This window comes from Sceloporus occidentalis, unplaced genomic scaffold, assembly GCF_023333645.1.
Source record: "Sceloporus occidentalis isolate IW3139 unplaced genomic scaffold, rSceOcc1.0.p SCAF_40, whole genome shotgun sequence".
Classification (NCBI taxonomy): Eukaryota; Metazoa; Chordata; class Lepidosauria; order Squamata; family Phrynosomatidae; genus Sceloporus; species Sceloporus occidentalis.
Window position 1 is genome coordinate 1,267,421 of NW_028317020.1, and position 20,574 is coordinate 1,287,994.

The following is a 20,574-nucleotide window of genomic DNA, read 5'->3' on the forward strand; positions in this document are numbered from 1 at the left end:
TCCATCCTTTCCATCCCCCCCCTTTTACTCTGGAAAATATCAGAAAAAAAATGTTAAAATAAAAAAAGGGGAAAATAGTACTGTACTGATCTCGGAAACAGGTAAATATCATGTAACACTTGAACGATGAGGGTAAAAATCTTGGCTTTTAATTAAAGTTTGTTGGTTTTAACCAGAGGCTTCATTTAAACGCACTCCCCTGTGAGGCTCACTTATGGTGTTGGGGAATCAGTCGATTGTGACACTTCAGGAGTTGGGTTACTGGCAGCATACTAAACTCCTGAAATGGCACAAAAAAAGTATTTTACATGGAGGCACCTGGTTGAAGGGGCTGGTGTAAAGTCTCTGTGTTAACCTGGGAGTGATGGTTACAGTCTGTGTTGGTATTCTGATCATCGCTTGGGCCCGGGAAGAAGTGATGAGTGGAATGTGGTCTGGCAGTGGGCACCTCCAGCTCAACCAGGAGCATGGGCTACTCAATCTTCTGACTCGTCATTGTTGGTGAGATTGGCAATTAATTCCTCTAATTTTGAGATCCTCTCACCCTGGGACCTGATGGTGTCTTTCATCGATCGCACCTCCTTCATCAGCTCATCCATCTTGCCATCACTAGGCTGGAAAACCAGACAGGAGAAAATTTAAATTAAAAAAAACAAAAAACCAGAACACTTTAGTGATAAACACCGTCTCAATGGTAAAATAGGCAGCCAATTTAGATGTCACAACTGAAATGACAAGACTGCAATATTCAATGTTAAGTCTATGAAGTGCTGCAGAATTTGCGATGGTGTTGACCTGGCAGTGAACGACAACATTGTGTATCTGAAGTCTGCTCAAGTTAGAACTTTAAATTGCTCTTTTACATACTATGCCACCTTAATCCACTCGTCCTGGCCATACAGACCAGCAGTCAACTTAAATATTGTATTTACCGTATTTGCTCGATTATAAGACGAGGTTTTTTTCAGAGCAAATGCTCTGAAAAATACCCCTCGTCTTCTAATCGGGGTCGTCTTCTAATCAGACCTCAAATAGAGTCTGATTAGGAGACTAAGATCCAGATCCCCCGCACCGCTGCAGGGGACCTGGATCCTCCTGTCTCACACCCCCCCCCCCATCATACACACACTTACCGGTGCTTCCTGCTGTATTGCCGGGGCAGCGGGTTGACGTCTACGCGATCCGCGTAGACAACGTCCGCTGCAGCCGGAAGGAGGTGTGGCTAGCAGCGGGGGTTGTCTGCGTCCGTCGCGCAAACCTTCCCCGACTGTCAGAGATCAGAGTTCCCCGCACCGGTGCGGGGAACTCTGATCTCTGACAGCCGGGGAAAGTATACGCGACGGACGCAGACAACCCCCGCTGCCAACTCCACCTCCTTCCGGCTGCAGCAGAAGGCGACGTCAACCCGCTGCCCCGGCTGGAAGCACCGGTAAGAGAGGGCTGAGAGGGGAGGGGAGGGGAGAGTGTGTGTGTGTGTTAGTTAAATGGGGGTATAGGGTGTGTGTGTGTGTGTGTGTGTGTGTGTGTGTGTGTTAAATGGGGGCATAGGGCATTTCTGGAGTGGCGTTAAGGGGGCATTTAATAGAGCACTCTGCCTCCTGAAATGCCTTATACACCTATATGCCACTCTGCCCCATAATATGCATTTTAACCCCCTAAATGCCAGAATGGGATATAGGGGTATAAGGCATTTCTGGAGGCAGAGTGGCATATAGGGGTATAAGGCATTTCTGGAGGCAGAGTGGCACATAGGGGGTCAAAAGGCATACCATGGGGCACAGTGGCATATAGAGGGTTAAAAGGCATATCATGGGCCACAGTGCCATATTGGAGTGGCAAGCCTGGGGGCAGATGTGCGTAACTGGGGGACAGGTTGGAAAATACAAGAAATAAAAACAAAAAAAATATTTTTCTCAATCATAGCTTTTATTAAAAAAAATAGTTTACATGAATTAACATTTACTGGTAAAACTTTTTTCCTTTAGGGTCGTCTTATATTCAGGCTTTTTCTTTTTTTCCTAAGTTAATATTCAGATTTTGGGGGGTCGTCTTATAATCAGGGTCGTCTTATAATCGAGCAAATACGGTATGTTGTAGGCAGTGATCTGTTCATTATAAGCCACTGTAAGTGCATGCATGGGAGCACAAAACCTCAAAAGATTTAACACTGGTAAAGATATGCTACTGCATGGTAAGTTTGGGGTACTAAATCACACAACAGCAGAGACTGTCAATGTAGGTGGTCTGTAAATGTATTACAAGAACGGCATTAAAACAGTTTTTTGTGGTAAAACTATTCTAATACTTAGTTTTCAGACAGCTGTACTAGCCATAGGCACGAGCAAGGAGTTCAATATGTTTGTCTTGTAAATTGGGTTAACGATAGAATGGCTCAGTCTTATTTACCCCAGGTGACCCTCTGACTGATGCAAGTCTATGGAAGAAGGACATTTCTAGAACTAAGGCAAGGAAGATACATCCCTTCCTCGCCACCTCAAGATATTACTGCAGTCTCTCATTACCGTGTAGAAGTGTGTTTGGGCCAGGCTTGACAGCCTATATTTACTTACAGGACTTGCTGCCTCTGCAGCCTTTTTAGGGGTGCTGGCAGAGTCTTTTTTCAGGCCTGCTAGTTTGCTACCAAGGATATTCTTCTTGACAACGTTGAGTTCTCTGTTCTTGCTTGGCATGTATCCATGCTTTAGGGAAATTAGGATGGGGTCTGCATTCTTCCCATCAAACCAGTCTTCTGCCTCAATGGGGGCTTCTGGCCCAGCTGTGTCCGGATACAGATCATCTTGGAAGAGGTCAGACTGAAAGAAAAGGCAAGTCATAATCAATTAAAATAATAAAAATTGCTCTTGTCTATTTAGCAGGTGTGGCACCTTTGACTATCGTTACAGCTAAAACAAGGCAACCCAAATTGTTGCCAGACATTTACAAAAAGAGGCCGACAAAACGCGACATGCATTATACATCTCTCACGTAAAAGGAAATGGGGAATTACTATATACACTATTAATAAAATGCCAAAAGGGTATACACGTGAATAGCTTAGGGATTCTATTTCTTAAATAAGATGCTATTACAACTTTCCAAATAGCCGCCTTTAATGTTTGGAAGAGGGTTTACTGCTCCTAGGAACTTCAAGGAGCTAGGACCGTTTCATTGATCTGTAGGATGACCGGTATGAATGGTACCTATTCATTTGAAACAGCACCAACATGCAGCTTCTACAATATGTTGTCCAAAAGAGAAAAAATCCCAACGAGTGGTATTTTGAAATGACTACTTTAAGGAAGTTAGTTTAAGTTAAAATCCATATGCCATACAATATAAATGGCTACTACAATGTTAATTTGAAAACCATGTTTTATTTTTTACATACAAAACTGTCCAAAGATGGTTAAAAAAAATGGTTCCGTATTAATGATAATACATGAATGCAAACAGGTGGCGTGTTTCCGACCATCGGGCCGAAAAGATGCTATAATCTCAAAACTACATGTACAGTTTCACAAAACACGAAAAAAAATATTCTGAGCCAAGCCTTAACACAGGTCTTTAGAGCTCACGTGTTCAGCCTGCCGATTGCCAACAGCAATAACCATATTCATAAAGGATAAACCAGTGTAATCATGGAGCAAACAGAAATATCCTACTGGTTTCAATATTTGGCTAAAGGTTGTTGATAATGCGGCAGTTTTGCTCTAGAATTGTGAAAGTGTAATTTTCACAATTCCAGTGTTTGTTTGCAGGACCAGAACATAATGCCGGCTCATACTATAGACAGATGTCAAATACTGGACTGGAGATAAAAATCAGAAAATGTCAGAAAAACACAGCAATCACAATCTTATTGGTATTTGTATCCAAAATGAAAAATTGTGGGCAGAATGGAATGTTAATGTTAGTTAACAGATGTTCTATCACCCTGATAACTAACCTTCCTGGGCACAGTCATGATGATGGGTTCACATTTCCTCTCATGTAGTTTGTAAAACCTATGGAAAAGGGGAAAACAGAACTATTGGATCAGTGATATCACAAAAACTTTCTGCCAATGCTGGTTCACATGAAGAACAAGATTACATTATAAACATAAATGTAAAGTAGAATGGAGGGCGACAAAAGCAACCGTAAATTAAACTATAGCTCTGTTATCAGTGCCATGCGCCAATGGCTCCCTTGTCTGCATAGATTGCAAAGGACAGAGTGAGGCCAACATCTTCCACGTACCTCTAAATTATTAAAATCTTACTGACCAAAGGATACCAACAGCTCTTAAAAAGCACAACACCACCCAAAGCCGTGTCAAATCCAAGATGGCTTCTTAGTCTAATTTACTGGAGCTTAATAAAAGATAAGTAATAAAGAATCAGCTCAGGTGTTGAGGCAGGGAAAGTTATCCCAAATTTCACATGACTGAAAAAAAATGGCAGCCTCCAGATCTGCAGATAAAGGGAGTTTAAAGGCCCAATGTTAACGCTAATCCACATTAGCACATACAGAACTGTATTTTATGTATTCCAAGAAGAAAAATATTTCTGTAGTACATCCCCTATAACGAGACAATCAGATTTGAGTTATGGTTACAAAGGCAGCCATACCCTAAGATGTTTTTTCTCAGTAGTCCCTTGGCTATAAAGCAGAGCAAAGTCACTCAGCCATGCAAAAAATTAACGTGTAAGCGACATTAGCGGTATTGTGTTACTTAGAACATGGACTGAGCTGTTATTCTGATAAGCTTAGATTACTCCTCCATATGGTGAATAGTTGTCGTGTGCTTCATGAGCGTCTGCCTGCAGTCAATATGAAATGTAAAAAGCCAATCGATAGGCGCATAAATGCCGAGGACACAATCCTCCTGGTACAATGATCGCAGCATTAAGTGCTCACGCTGCAGTACCTTATAAATAATTCTACTACACAGCTGTTCTCTACATCCATTACCCAGAAATATCCCTACATTAACATGCAAAGAACATGTGGCCCTACCATCCTATCTAGTTCCATGCCCAGGGTCTAAACAGAAACAACTCTATTCATGAAAAGCAATCTCTACATAAACTAATGAAGATTCTGTGGTGCTGCACTACAATAATTATTGAACCATTCCATATACATATATTACATTTATTAGACTCCAGTGCCAGTCTAGGGAATATGGGAGAGGAATGAAGGCATAATGAGATAAATGCACTTGTGTATGATGCACGGTGAGCAGACGCGTTGCACGGAATATTTGTTTACACGCTGTGAGCATACGTGGCTCTGTAATCCAGTCATTCAAATAAGTGAACAGAAATAGCAGCAGAATACTTGTCAAATACTGTAGCTGGTGTACACTTCAATCTCTTGCTTGAGTTCAAGACACACCAAAATAAATGTTTACTCTTGCCCACTAAGATCTAGAGCCGTGCATAACGAACAGAACCCGGGAAGGTGACGTGTGATGAATCTTCTTTCGGTCAGTCGCTATGCGCACCGTACCTGGCAATCTCACACTTATTGACATCCAGTCCCCGCTTTGGCATGAAACCCATCCCTCGTTGTGGCTCTTTACTGCTGAATGTATTGAGGTAGTGAACGTAAGGGGACTCGTCCGTGATCTCAAAATACCGAATACTGCTGTCGCCCTGTAAAGAGAGCATGGATGAGGTTTTTTAAAAAAAATAAAAAATAAATAAAATTAAAAAAAAAAAAGCGCTCATAGTTATGGTTGTATAGATTTGTGAAGCCATGGTATACGTTATGTGCGAGTTGCCTATATTTGCATTAAGATTTAAAAAAGGGGGTACGAGCAGCATTGCAAAACCCTCAAGAAAGAGTATATAAATGCATAAAATGCCTGCTTAAGGGCTTCAAACACGCAAATCAACAAGATTTTTTTACCATGGTAGTGGACAAAACCGGATAAAGAACCGGTGTGCATCAAGTCTGAAGGCTTGCTCATCAAAGATATGTATTCATTATCATGCATAGAAAACTTGCCGTGGGTATGGCTTTGGTACCGTGAAACCGGGTGCCTACAGACTAAACTTTTATACCTCACTACACATACTAGGTGAAAATTGTCATGGTCACACTGAGGAATGCATAAAAAGACTAATGAAGTAGTGAGTGAGGACTAAGTAAATGCCCTAAGTGAATCTGCTTGGCAAGTTGCCTTTGTTGAACACTAGCACAGTTGTGTGTTAGCTGTCCCTAGTGATATTAGCCACAAACTAAGTCCAGTACCCCGAGTCCGACAGTTTCATTTTGAAGTATAGTAACAGAGCGCTCGACAGCAATCCGCCCTGGATCATCATTTAAGGGCATCAGCTCCTGCGGCCACTCCATCTTCTTTTCATTTGTACAGACTGCCGGTGAAATAAAAAGATCCCTTAAAGCCGCAGTTATTCAAACGGCAAAAGCGCCTCACCTTTCCGCATAAGTAGATGATATTGGTGTCTGGATCATAGAATGGTAGCAAGACTCCGTTGCTTGTGTCCATTTCATGTAGTGCAATTGGCTCATCCATACTTTTCTACAAACAATTAAAGATGTTACTGGTATGCTAGGAAACATATTGACCCAAAATACACATTACACTTACAAACATTATGATGATGTTGGGGTTTGAGGGCAGAGGAACATGACACCTAGACAATCCATGGGAGGGTAGCAGCATAGAACACAGAGTAGCCTTACATAAAGAAATAATGCTGGGACGCCATATGACTTGGTATGTTATACAAAGCCTCTGTTGGTTGGCAAAGTCAATTTAATATTTCTATTAAGACTTTAATTAGAAATTGTAGAATTCTATAGCAACCACTGATCCGTGTCATCTTTTCACACTCAGACCGTTGCATCACTAATGCAATATGTGATCAATGTTCTCATGATTTAAATTAAAAAACAAAAACAAAAAACATTCAAGCAAAATAGAGGCTAGGAGACATGATGTTTGTATTCAGCTGCTAAAGAAAGGCCAGCAAGGTCATCAGATCGTTAAAGCTGCTCAATTCATCAAAAGTCTAACATATTTGCATGGCTACCTACCGGATTCCATAGCGCTAGCTGACGCTCACTCATACGACTGAACCCTGTAGTAAAAACATTTCCATCTGCTAAAAAGATTGCTCTCATGGGTCTGGCACCTTCATGAGCTTTATCCTTCTCCTAAAAACAAACAAGAAGGATAGATGTGAAGCCACTGCTTAGATCATGGATGGAAACAATTTGCATGTTTGCAGAGAAAGCAGACAAATAAAAGGGGGGGGCATTTACTCTGTTAATGTCCAAAGAGAGGATTCCCCCAGAATGGACTTTTTATGAGATAACATACACAAATGTTCACTTTACAAAGAATACAGAAGAATATCATTATACTGTGTTAGAAAATTTCTGTCATGAACCCTGCATTGACTTGATGCGAGGATAAACATAGTATTTGTATTCATGAAGGATACTGCTTTCTGCTTATACAACATGAAAGTCTAAAAATACATTTTAAATATTCCCATTATATTTATAAGAAAAGCGTGGCCATTCCTGACAAAACATTACCTGTTTTGTCTGCATACTGGATGTAACTCACAGTAGAGAGGAACAATGTGATCGCTTTCCTTACAGGGGTGCCAGGCACATTATTCTTTTTAGCATATTAGCAGACAGAAAGTGGAGGTGAAACTTATGCTGGTAATATCTCCCAAGCAATACAGACCGGAAGTGTAAGGACAAATGGGTCGTTCTCATCCCCTTTCAATACTTACTGCTACTATTTCCATTTTGCGAGGGTCAATCACACGCAGTTTCTTGTCCTTTGAGGCCGTGCAGATGAAGCTGCCATTCCGGTTCCAGCTAGCACTGTAGATCATGTCGCTGTGCATATCTTCCAGATTAATCAGTGCTTCTCCAGTGCCCACATTCCAAATAATGACGACATTATCACCCCCTATACGAAGAGAAATGCACATTGAGCAATAAATACACATATACACGCATACACATTATACATATTAAAGTAAATGACAGCAAGAAAGCATTTACGCACCCGCACTGAGCAGTACGTTACGAGCAGTTGGATGCCATGTAACAATGCCAACTCTTTTGGAGTGTCCTTCTAACACCACCACAGGCTCGGTGAGGGGCAAGGTTAGCCCACCATCTGGGATCTGCCACACCTGAAAGAACACAATTACTGTCATGACCCACATCCAGGAAGAAGCAGTAAGCCTTGACATATACCAGAACAAAGCACTGGTTCCCTAGAGACACAGTAAGGCTACCCGATAATGGTTACATTTTTAGCACTGGACTTAGTGCCTGTGTATTATCCAGTAATGAATTGCAACATATCCAATTAGGACATATGATGCATTGCATGATGTTATAATATACTTGGCCAGAAATATTTCAATCCATAGGTTAGAAAATATATTTTGAAACTAACAATTCTACTCAAAATCAACAAAATATCTGCACATGGAAAAACTAATATTTATACATTGGCATTTACAGAATTATACTTTAATAAAATTGATTTAAGTTAAGACGACAGAAGGAGGAAACAAATTTAAGAAGTGTTTTACCATAACGGTGCAGTCTTCAGAGCCACTGGCTATAACATTGTCATTATGTGGACACCAGTCAATGTCCAACACGGGTCCGGTGTGACCACACACTGTAGGGTAGGACTTGTCAATTCTCCCCGTCTGCAGAGACACAGAAAAAGGTGTTAAGAAAAAGAAAAAAATGTTATATATATATATATATATATATATATACACACACACACACACACAAATGAAGAATCACATTTTTATTTACAATAGCAGATTACTATATATCATACGGTACTCCAAAATATTCTCCAAGTCTTTTATATGCACAACCAAGCAGCACAACTAAGAAACCACTCAGCCACTAGGGGGCGCCAAATGTCTACTATGCAATACACTCCCATTACTAACCACATGCAGCAATCCTAGCTACTTCAGCAGTGAACATTAGCATATAAACAACGGGTCACAAAATTCCAAATTATGGGAAGAGGGCCATAACTTTCTGCAGAGATTCACATTGAGCCTTTGTTTATACCTACTAGACATAACCACTGTGAGCCAGGGGCTTCTAAGGGTACCATTTATAGCCTGCAAAATAAAAACATGCCTCCCAGACTAAACAAGTTGGGCCTAGTTTTACTTTATTGAAGCGCAGTATATACCTTAATCCCCAATTTATGTTATACTGGATTCATTCTTCCAGATAAGTACAATCAAGCGGTATAAACAAGAGGTATAAACAAGATGATCTATGGTTAGAGGTCTCTTGTGCTGTAACGCAGGGAGAAGGTTATAAGGGCATGCAGGAGACACCAAAACCCAATGATGGAAAAAAATATCTAATATTTAAAATATTTATAAATTTGTGTTAATCATGGCTCAAAGAATGCTAAAGCTACTACCTACTTTTCGCCCTTGGCACATAATATGTAGGCATATTGTCCTCTTCTTGCTTTCGTTAAAATAAAATGTAGCAGACTCCTCCTAGAATTATCCTTGCATGCAGATCCTTTACATATGGTTTAGACCAGGGATCCTCAAACTGCGGCCCGCGGAGCGCATTTACCCTGCCCGCCGGGTGTTTTTGCCTCAGGACAGCCCTGCGGCACTCGTTTACTTTAAAAACGCGGGGACCGCCGGGAGCAGGCGCACGCAGCGACGTCCCATGCGTGCACCCATGGCAACCGAGCGCCGCAATATGCCGGCATATTGCGGCGCTCAGCAGTGAAACAGCCGGCACCAGCAAGCGGCTTTTAAACACTGATGCGGAGGAGAGGGGCGCCTAGCAACCGCTCGGCGCCCCTCGTTCTCCCCCGCATCAAAAAAAAGAAGACAGCCTTTAAAAGCCGCTCGCTGGTGCCCGCTGCTTCACTGCTGGGCGCCGAAATATGACGTCATATTACAGCGCTCAGCAGTGAAGCAGCGGGCACCAGCGAGCGGTGCAGGAAGAAAGAAGCATCGTGCTCCCGTCGCTGGACTTCAAGGTGAGGGGGGAGAGGGTATATAATGGCTAGGGGGGAGAGGGTATATAGTGGGTAAGGGGGGAGAGGATATAAATGGGTAAGGGGGGAGAGGATATATAGTGGGTAGGGGGGAGAGATTATATAGTGGCTAGGGGGGAGAGATTATATAGTGGCTAGGGGGGAGAGGATATATAGTGGCTAGGGGGGAGAGGGTATATTTGTTGATTTAACTTTACTTGTTCTTCATTTTAAATATTGTATTTATTCCCGTTTTGTTTCTTCACTTCAAAATAAGATATATGCAGTGCGCATAGGTATTTGTTCATAGTTTTTTGTTGTTTTTTTTTTAACTATAGTCCGGCCCTCCAACGGTCTGAGGGACCGTGAACTGGCCCCCTGTTTAAAAAGTTTGAGGACCCCTGGTTTAGACTAAGTCATTGGTACTAAGGCATAACTCTTGCGTCTGGAATCTGTGGTTAGGCGTCATTCTTTGTATTAAAAGAAAATTGTCTGTTTCCCCAACACGCATCAAGTGTTTCTACAATATGCATTTCACAAAGGTTCTGCAAAGTTCATGTGGTAGGGAAGGTAATTCATTTATGCTCCTAGTACAATAAAGACAGATGTATCTCTCATATCTGTATACCACCATCAGGCATAGTATTGTTAGAGGATCTGATTAGACAATTAGGGAGCAAAGGCTGTGACCGTCCCAGATGCTCCTTCCAAGACTGCTAAGGAGTAAGGGAGGAGGCAACAGCAAGAGAGAAGACGTGAACGATCCCCTGAGGGTATACAGTGGCGATCACGGTTTATTTGAGATAAATTAATTGTCGTGAAATATTTGGATCCGGATGTGGTGTAGCTGTACAGACTAGGGACATGCAGCCTGGTGTCCACTGTAACACAAGGGCTATGAACCTCTGATACGAGTTGTAACCAGTGAACGAAAGTGAAAAAGACAAAAATTCCACGTGTAATAAAATGAAAATAAATATAAACGGATACTTCCCCACAATGAAAGCAGCTACCAAATTACACTCTTCCTCAAAGCGTACACAGAAACGAACAGGAAATGATGGAGCGCATATACATGGGGGGAAGAAAACAAAAACAAAACCAATAGTGTAATATATCAAGGAATAGAGAATTTAATGTGGTGTAAGATCCACTCACAAATGGGCTCTGAGAGACAATAAATTGGAGAGATTTGTTACAGTATACCGGATGATTTATTTTATTTATTTATTTATTTTACGCACATTACTCTGAGTTGTGCTACATCTTAATCGTAAGAGTATTTTGATCTTTTAAGATCAGCTTGTAGAAGATACTGCACCATCCTGGTTTATTTTTGCTTTTACAGAATACAGATTTTAGAAGCTTCTGTTGAATTTTGATGAGCCTGCCTTATCCAGCCCATTTGTGAGTGGATCTTACACCACATTAAATTCTCTATTCCTTGATATATTACACTATTGGTTTTGGTTTTGTTTTCTTCCCCCATGTATATGCGCTCCATCATTTCCTGTTCGTACGAGTTGTAACCAGACAAGCATCGGAGGGCTGCTATCATCGCATGACTGAAAAGGAAGAAATCAGCCAGTCTGCAGAATGACTAGGCTTGGATTTGCAGGAAGAAGCAGGGCGTCCTTGGCTTGTGAACAGAGATTAAATTCCAGAGGCGGAATGGAGGTCTGTTCTCTAGAGCAGTCTCTGTGCAGCATTCCCTGCGGTGAGACGCGATGCTCCAGCACTGCCTCTGTCCAAGGAGCCTAAAGCGTAATGTACAGATAACCAGCGACAAAAACGAATGATGAAGCGGAGATGTCACACAATAGAAGACCGTATGCTTATTTTACAGACAGTGTAGTGTTAATCCCAGAATCTTAAACAAGAGAGATGAATTGGAGGGATCATTGGAAGGTCACGTCATTCAATCACTGCTGACACAAGTCATGATCAGTGCTCTCTCAGTCATAATGGATTCTAATAAGACAGTCACAACCAGGACAGAAGGATTGTAAGTCATCTAACGATTGCATCCAATGCCAGGAAGCAGCTGGCATAAGAAGCCACATGCTGAACGCAACGACAGTGCCAATCAGCGTCACTCCACCCAATTATTGCCACTCCATGGCCGACAGAGATCAAAAAGTGCTGCCAGCCATGGCAGCCAACGATAGCTGGGTAATATCTGGTTATGGCGAGGCAATGGATAGGTTATATGAAAAGACTTCTCTGTTCTGGTATGAGAAGCGTTGTCCATAATATCTTTCTAAAAAAAAATAAAAAAATCTCCCTCTCCTCCTTCCAAAAAAAAGAAAAAAAAAAAAAAATCCCACAATACTTTGTACTGTTTGTACTAACAAACATTCGTTGCCATGTGGAAACCTAACAAGCAGGAACCTTTTGCCAGGCGCATGTGAGCAACAGCACAGGGAATTCTGGAAAATCTAAGAAATATGCTAGCGTCATAAAAATCGAATGAATTTATTTTAACTACAAACAAGTAAACAATTACCGTTACTGGACGTTGTTAAGCAAGCGTCTTCCCATGTAAAAAAGAACAAAACATTTTGTGGAGTGGGCTAATGAAGACTCTCCAGGCGCAGCACTTTCCTGGCAAATTTTTTTTATTATAAAATCAGCTCTTGATCTAGAGAGCGCTGCAGCTTGTAACGTGCGCAGATTTGTTTTTTAGCAAACGTCACCCACGCAAGCTTTTTACCCAGGCCAGATTGATAGGACCATCTCTAGTCACAGCTTACCGACACCGAAGAAGCTCATCATGTGCTTCGGTATCAATCACCACAATTATATTACTCCACTGGTGCATTAGTCACATATTAATTTAATCAAACAAAAAGTGAAATACGTTTTCTGAAAGATGAGCAAAAGCGAATGGGTAAAGCATTGCAATAGTGTCCTATGAGCGCAACATATAGTGAGCTGATGGTGACATGGCATGTAAATGCCATGTTAACATTACAAATAGTAACGGGGTGAGGAAAACAGCAATATTTGGTTTAAGTGGGCAAAGTTATCTACGGTCAACCACGACCCCAAAGCATTTACGAGAAAAGCTGCATCTAAGTCTATAATAATTTAACAGACTGCCACACCACAGCGCAGGGTTTTATTCCCTACAGAGTTACCACCCAGCCTCACTCAAAATGAGCTCTTCTTTTAAACGCGGTCAAATTAAGACTAATTATCAATTCCCCTTGTGAACCAGTAGAACACAGAATACATATAACAAAGGCCGTGTCTACAGAGATGCTTTTATTTATCTATTTTTACAAAAACGTGAGCTTGCCATTAAAAGCTGAGAATCTAACAATGTGTTTGAGGGAAAGAAGGGAAAGGACAAGACATTCTGTTCTGGCATTCGTAACAGACTGCATGGAATGACTGAAAACAGGATTATAATAAAAAATGTGCCACATATGCCATGAACTTAAAAGTACTAAGCTTCTTGGCCTTTTGGTACCTGTGAGAGAAACACTGGTCGGTCCTCTGACCCCAAGGCTGGGGTTTGCATCAGAGAGGCCGAGGTTGTTATAGCGCCCCCTAACAAGCTCGGGGAACTTATTAAATTTACCAACCATACGGCTGGGGCCCGTGGAAAACATCAGCCAATTTATTGCACCTTAATTTTTTGGGGGGTTTCAGTGCACATGTGCTTTTTAGTTTTGGAGTGATTTAAGCACCATTGGGTCACCAAAAAACTCACAGTGGAACCGAGTGTCCAAGACAGTTAGGTTTTGGGGTGTGTGTGTGCGTGGGGTGGATTAGCCAAAGAATTCAGTGGGTCTTCTCAGTGGAATATCCTAGAAGACCCAGCCCACCCAAGGCTTATGTCTGGGAGGGAAGGAAGGGGCTGTGTATCCCCCTTTGGGGGAGTGCAGCCCCAGAAGATGAAGACTGGGGACTCTGCTTCTACTGTGGCCCTACCACTTCAGGGGCACTGATCACCCTTTTTTCACTTGCACAGTAGTAGACAGAGGAAGAGCACAATTCCTTGGGCCCTCAAAAAACAAAAACACTTATTCTTGGAAATTATACAAACGGCTCACACTATTTCAATCATTTTGTAGATATCTAGATCCACGGGTCACCTAAAGTAATTAGAGATCTGTCGCAGGGTTTGGTATGCACATAGGGTGGGATGCACGGCATCACGTAATCTGTAAACATTATTTCCGTGCATCGAACTGTAAAATACAGGGGACGGGGGAAGTGACAGATCTGCTTCATTGAAGAGCAAGCTGAAGTTTAGAGAACATAGTTAACTAGTTAATGTACAATTTCATCTGCAATGTACGAATAACCCCTAAATCAGACTATCCACCGAATGCAAAACATATTACATGGGTAATCTGCTCTTTGCCACGTCTGAGCCACAATTGTAAACTTCGGTTCCTCTTAGTTTCATTGGTTAACGGTGAACTGATGCTAAACGTAAATCTAACTTGGAGCTAATGCGATGGTGTTAAATTGTCGCTCTAATTTAGATGCCGCTGAATGGCGTCAGTGAAAAGGGAACCATTCAGAATTTCACAGCAGTATGCATGATGGACAGAAGTAGGGCTCGATTTTTTTGCGGGGGCTGAAGTGTAATGTTGGAAATGGCAATGTTTAAGCAGAGGTCGGATTCAGTGTTCATGGAACATTCTCCACAAGCACTATATCCTATGCCGGACACACGTATATACCCCATCTGAATAGGCACTCTGTGAAGGATCCCGCAGCACTCGAACAGCCCTCTCCTCCCCTCCTGTCCACGGGCTGGCTTCCCCTGAGCAGAGACTGTAAATGTTACCATATAAGGACATGGATGATTTGCGTCCTGACAGGCGTACAATTCCTGTTCCTGCGCTGCCTGCTCATTGGCTGCATTGTCTCTGGGCTGTGATGACAATCATAGGGTGTGTGCTGTGCAGGCACAGACAGAGGCATGATCATTTAACCCTCTAATCCCCAGAAGATTTTAATGCTGATCAAAGAAAGCCTGCAGACATCTGAGCAGGGAGCCTACAACGTAGTGAGAAATGTGGGTTTGGAGCGCGCTGTCAAACGGTTTTATATCTCTGAATTCACGGATGGAGATTTTTTAATATTAATCTCGCTTTGGGTGCTGAACCAGGCTGTACAATCTATATATCAAGACGCTGCTACAGGATGCGTTATACATCCGCGAGAGTAACCGGCATGGGAGTCATAACATCAGTAGAAGGAGCCGCTATTAAAACACACAAGACAAACCGACACACATCTACATCTAAACAGTGGGGGATACAATCATGCACACCAAGGCCCTCTTTTCGCCACATTGCACCAAATAATATATTGAAGTAGCTCCTAGCATTAGGAGAATGCCCCAACACGAGAAACCTTTATCTAACGTGACTTCTTGCACTGTGACACAGCTAGATGTTGGTGCAAAGAAGAAACCCAACTATGGACTTAAAGCACTATGGATTAAATGACATAATGCTTCTTCTAAGAAAGTCACTTCCCAAAACATTACACAGGGTATTGCGCAGAAACAGGATTCTTTAACACCGCTAACTGGCCAAGCACTCATCTGGTTCTTGCAGAATTTAACCCACATACACAAAAAAGCAGAACTCCCCTGTGAAGCCCAACATGAAAGAGAGGAAGCGAGATCGCTGGAATCAGGTTCCTACACAAAATAACTGCAAGTCAAACATTTTAAAAGAGAAAAGGCATGTTAAAATGTAAAATAGACCAACAAAACATATTTGTAGCAAACAAATCTACACAAAAAATGTAACATGTGATCAATAAATTTTGTTGTACAGCCAGAGGAAGCGGAGACAAAAGGCAGAAGGAACATTCATAAAACCAGCTACGTCTCATTTTAGCGCAAGAGCTTCTCAAACCGCAGTAGTTGCTATAGATTCCTATCAACATATATACACTTTACCCCCCTCCACTTGAGAATTTCCTCTCCCCCTTTTCATAAAGGAGACAAGAATCTGTATCAGAATGTTAACCCTTACCTAGCCCTAGTTATATTCCATAACCTCATTTGTAAGTAGTCCCAAGATTCACAGAAAAGCAGGTGGGGGGGAGGGGGGGTATGTTTAACATACGCTACTATATACAGTTATGAGGGAACAAGATATCTATGGAATTACATTGGGTGGAGAAGATGGATCAATGGTTCTTCTGAGACATCAAAAGTCTGTTTCTAAAGAAGCATCTCCACAGAGTATAAGGAGCAGGTAGTTCTGAAGGTAAAGATCTTATCTATCTAGGCTTCAAAAACATGCAACATCATTAATACGCACGCTACATACACACCGCTAAGTGTCTCCAGAAAGCCATGACTCGTAGGTGCAATTCGGCGAGGACGAACATTTCAACCCCCTTCATTATACAATATAGGGTCAACTCCAGTCACTTGGCCAAGCAGGCCATGCAAAGCGTGGTGAGATGCTCTAAAGGGAACTTAGATTTAATGAGAAATCACTCACTGGGGTTAGCCCTTATTAACACAAAGCAACTTCTGTAGAATATATGTAATATTAGAATCATGTAGCTTCTCCACAACCCAACCAGAGACCTAACAGCGATAAGGTAGACAGAGTAAACTATGCAGACTCATTAGGCTGCGATGGGTGTAATCGTTTAAAGTGCCAGGGCGAGCAGCCTTGTACTTGCAACTGATCAGGTTCTACACAATTACAATTATGTATACAAAGTCTGCAGATGGGTGTAATTTTCCATTTTATGACGGGCCAAGAGAGTGCATTCTTGCATTAAATATTTATACTAGTGTCGTTGCATGAAGTGACTATTGGGGATGAGCTGGGTATATGAAAGGGCTGCTAAAAAAGTTTTACAGCTTATGTCATCTCTTACCAATTCATCAGATGGCTCTCTACAGGAAAAAAAGCCTACGGCTACTAAAGCCTTGAACTATATCTATGAGCACTGGCCAGCAAGAACGCTATCAGAACCTTTCAAGACTTGCTAATAGTATACCAGAGCCCTAGAAGAGGAATTTACTTTACAACTGAAGTGTCTTATGGAGATCAAAAAGAATTTAGTAAGGGTAACAGGACAACTGCATGTGTACCCAAAAAATGTTTTGGCATTTGGAAAAAATAGACAAGAACTGGATAAGGAATTTATTTATATATATATATATATATATATATATATATATATATATAATGTACAACGTGTTCCACTGTTACCATAGCGGTTAGTTTTACAGCAGCTACATACGTTGAGGCGTTCTGAAGAAGCAGGATGAGACGCAAGTACTCTTTATGCACAGTATTGATTAACGATAATGGCTCCGGCCTAGCTCATCATGACCTTTTCACTGGGTTATTCATTCTGCTGGCCTGTGGGAATTCTCAGAGTTCATCACCAGACTCATCCCCCACGTATGAGGCTAAGCAAGTGGAATTCTAATGAGAATTGGTTAGAAGGTGAAGGACATTGGCGTCATCACATTGCGCAGTGCGATGAGCCCTCTTTACTCTATACCTGTGTCTTTGTCAATTATAGTTTTGTCATACCCTTTGAATATATGTATTGTTAGTGCTATATAAATAAGAATTCTGATGCTATAAAATTCCTCTGGAGCCCTAAAAGTACCGGGACATAGGGTATCATCACATCGATCAATCTGCAGTTCCTGCGTTGAATGAGTACAAAAAAAACATTCTTCGCAAACATGCAGAACATGGAAGGGAAGAGGTTACTCAAAGAAGAATGCCTCTATCACTTAGTGTGCATATCACAGCCAAGAAACTGGGCTCCAGACAGAAAGCCTGACTTCTAAACACTGCCACATATGGTGTAATCATTTAGGGCTGAGTTGTTGGAGAAAGCCCCAGAGGGGTATTCTGAGAGGGGTTAGGCCCGTGTCTTTTGGCCAACATAGCATATTCGGATTAGAAGGGCACATAAAAATGTGTCTTAAAAGCTTTCAATCAACATAAAAAAAATAATAATTGTAGATGATTGGCTAAATAAAGTTTTATGGATAATGGAAGACGGTTATCCAGTTAACTAGTGAATGTGTAAGCCTACCAGAGTGTGTAAAGGAGACAATTCCACTAGAGGTGCCACTCGTAAGACATAGCTTCCGCAGATAGGCTTCATGCAACACCGCAAGCACATGGAATGATCTTCAAACAAAGAGCTTCAAGGAAAGCGTTTGTAAGTTTTGCTGGTATTTAATAAAGTGCCTACTGTGGCAAAGTAAAGTACACAAACCCTTTAGGGCCCACAGTCGAGACACGGATTACGTTACATAGTCCAAATCCTCCCGCCTCAGAGAATCTGTGTAGATTAGCTTCATAAGAAGACGGTACAGCATTGTGGTGCAAGGTGTGTTGCAACGCACCTGGGAGATCCGAATAGCAAGAGCGGAACACTGCCAAGTCTCCCTACCTTCTCCGCCGACCGCTTCTGTGTCCCAGTCTCCTTTCCCGCAGCTCCTCAAAAGGGCTGAATCGCACCATGAGGCCTGGTTCATGCAGAAGCGGACAAAGACACAGGAAGAAAAAGGACAAAAGAGCAAGAAGAGGCAATAGAAGAAGCGGAGCTGAGGGAAAGGAGACAGGGACACGGAAGGAGTCGGCAGAGAAGGTACTGCATCATATCTATGTCTGCATACGGATGAGGGTTATGGTATAACACCTGCACACGCATAATGGGCATTATAGTACACAACCTTTCTTGATATTCATCTACTTTACCGAAAATAAAAAAAAAAAATCGGCTGACGCTGACAGTGTAAGGCTGTTTGGTGACCCTAGGCTTGGCCTTGCATGAACCTCATGTTGCTCGGCTGTCACTATCACACTAGGGCTGCGAGGCAGTTTTCTATAAAGCCCAAGCTCTCGCTCAGTCTGGCTCTTTGGGTCCTAGTGCACATCAAGAAGGAATCCCACTGGAGCACCCCCACCACTATAAACTAGAAGACCATATCATGCGCCTCTCAGCCAGGTATAGCGGTATGTATGAATGATTTGGTAGATTGATCAGTAAAATAAAAGCTGTAAAGGTAAAAGTGATGGACTGGAAAAGAAAGATCCCATTTGCGAGCCCTCAGTCTTAACTAATAATCCAATATCAAAAGCGGAAGGACCATTTTTAAGAGAAGCGGTGTTGAAAGCGCATTCCTTACCTTTTGGAGAGGAAGAACAAGGAAGGCGCCACCTCCGCTTGCCTCAATGATTATTGCAACAAACTTGGGGTTTACAGCACAGAAGGAGCTGTCCCAGGTGACACGGGAAACCCGGATGTCATCATAGCATTGGTCATTCTTCAGCGCTTGTCCAAAGACATGCCGGAACTTGCTCTGTCGCACCACGCGCCTCATAGTTTCTGAAAGATGAAAGAGCAAATTATAAAGTTAGGCAGGAACATAGTCATATACACGTTCAGTATCATGTATTAAACTGTTATATAAAGAAGATAATAATGATAAGAATAATAGACTATGCCAATACACCACTAGCGAGAAAATAAGTAGTGCACACCACACATCAATGCTGCTGTTGTACCTGGCAAGCATGACAAGGGACTGCTTGTTTCCATATTGCTGCAAGCAAATTACGTCTGGAACCGTGTGACAATACATACAGGTAATTCCCACACTAGTCACTGTTCCCCGGTGTACATGAACTAAAATATGAAATGTAACAGAAGTCACAAGCATTCATAAACTGTTTAATAATATGACTGTTTAAAAAACTCTGGGGGAGGAAAATAAGTTATCCCAATCATGCAGATGCGGCAGAATGAAATATTTGGTATATTGTACCAACAGATAATTCCACACACACAAGGAGTTTAAACGAAACGTTGCCATGTATTTAGGGTCAAACGCACAGACTAAGTGAAGGAACATGTTGGAATAGATATGGCTTTTAAAACCATTCAGCAAAGATGACATCACTTATCCAAAGACACTCAAAGCAATGATGAAAATAAAGATACCGCCAGCTGTTGGGCTGTAGCCAATATATACTGGCCTTAGTCCAGAAACCTAAGAGACAAAGGTAACCTCCTCCATACCAATGGCCAATGTAGCTCCTTACGCCAGATCGGCATACGCCAGCTATCAATTGCAAGCTCTTGAGATCAATCACTAGAACGTAAAGCCAAAACTTTTAGGAGAAAATATATCAGTCGACATCTGTCCAGGCTGTGCACGCTATTTAAATGTAAGTAGCGCGTCTCCTCATTGCAACTTAACACCAGTAATATTTGTACATCGTTTACCCTCATGTACTGCAGTCGTTCCTACACGTGGCAACATTTTTAGGTTTCGGTAATAAAATTATTTGTAAAGGCAAATTGACAGTTTTAGTTTACCAAGAGGGAAAGCGCTTACAATAGTTGGACAAAAAACAAACCCAAATACTTAAGAAAAAAAGGAAAAGCCAAAATAAGTCACGCTTCCAACTCCAGATAAGTAATACACAGAAGCATTTAATCGGGAAATAAAAACACAGCTCCCCATGCGCAGCAGCTGCTTGATTCTGTGGTGGTGCCGAGTG

General features: G+C 41.9%; 1 protein-coding gene across 1 annotated transcript; it reads right to left on the reverse strand.

The window, feature by feature from the left end:
* Positions 1–476: 476 nt before the first annotated feature.
* LOC149290178 (coronin-1C-like) lies at positions 477–19,391 on the reverse strand. The gene is made up of 10 exons (XM_089489521.1): positions 19,197–19,391; positions 8,580–8,702; positions 8,042–8,171; positions 7,761–7,942; positions 7,048–7,167; positions 6,425–6,529; positions 5,494–5,639; positions 3,947–4,004; positions 2,571–2,813; positions 477–614 (listed from the first exon to the last, which is right to left on the reverse strand). The coding sequence occupies exons 1-10, from the start codon at positions 19,389–19,391 to the stop codon at positions 477–479; spliced, it is 1,440 nt and encodes a 479-aa protein (XP_089345647.1).
* Between the last annotated feature and the right edge of the window lie 1,183 nt (positions 19,392–20,574).

Bases quoted from the DNA above. Each gene is read 5' to 3' on its own strand.
- LOC149290178 (XM_089489521.1), bottom strand. From the start codon at position 19,391: ATGAGGCGCGTGGTGCGACAGAGCAAGTTCCGGCATGTCTTTGGACAA. The intron at 7,943-8,041 runs GTGCGTAAATGC...CTCTTCGTATAG, and splicing joins TAACGTACTGCTCAGTGCGG to GGGGTGATAATGTCGTCATT. The intron at 2,814-3,946 runs GTTAGTTATCAG...CTTTTCTTTCAG, and splicing joins TCATGACTGTGCCCAGGAAG to TCTGACCTCTTCCAAGATGA.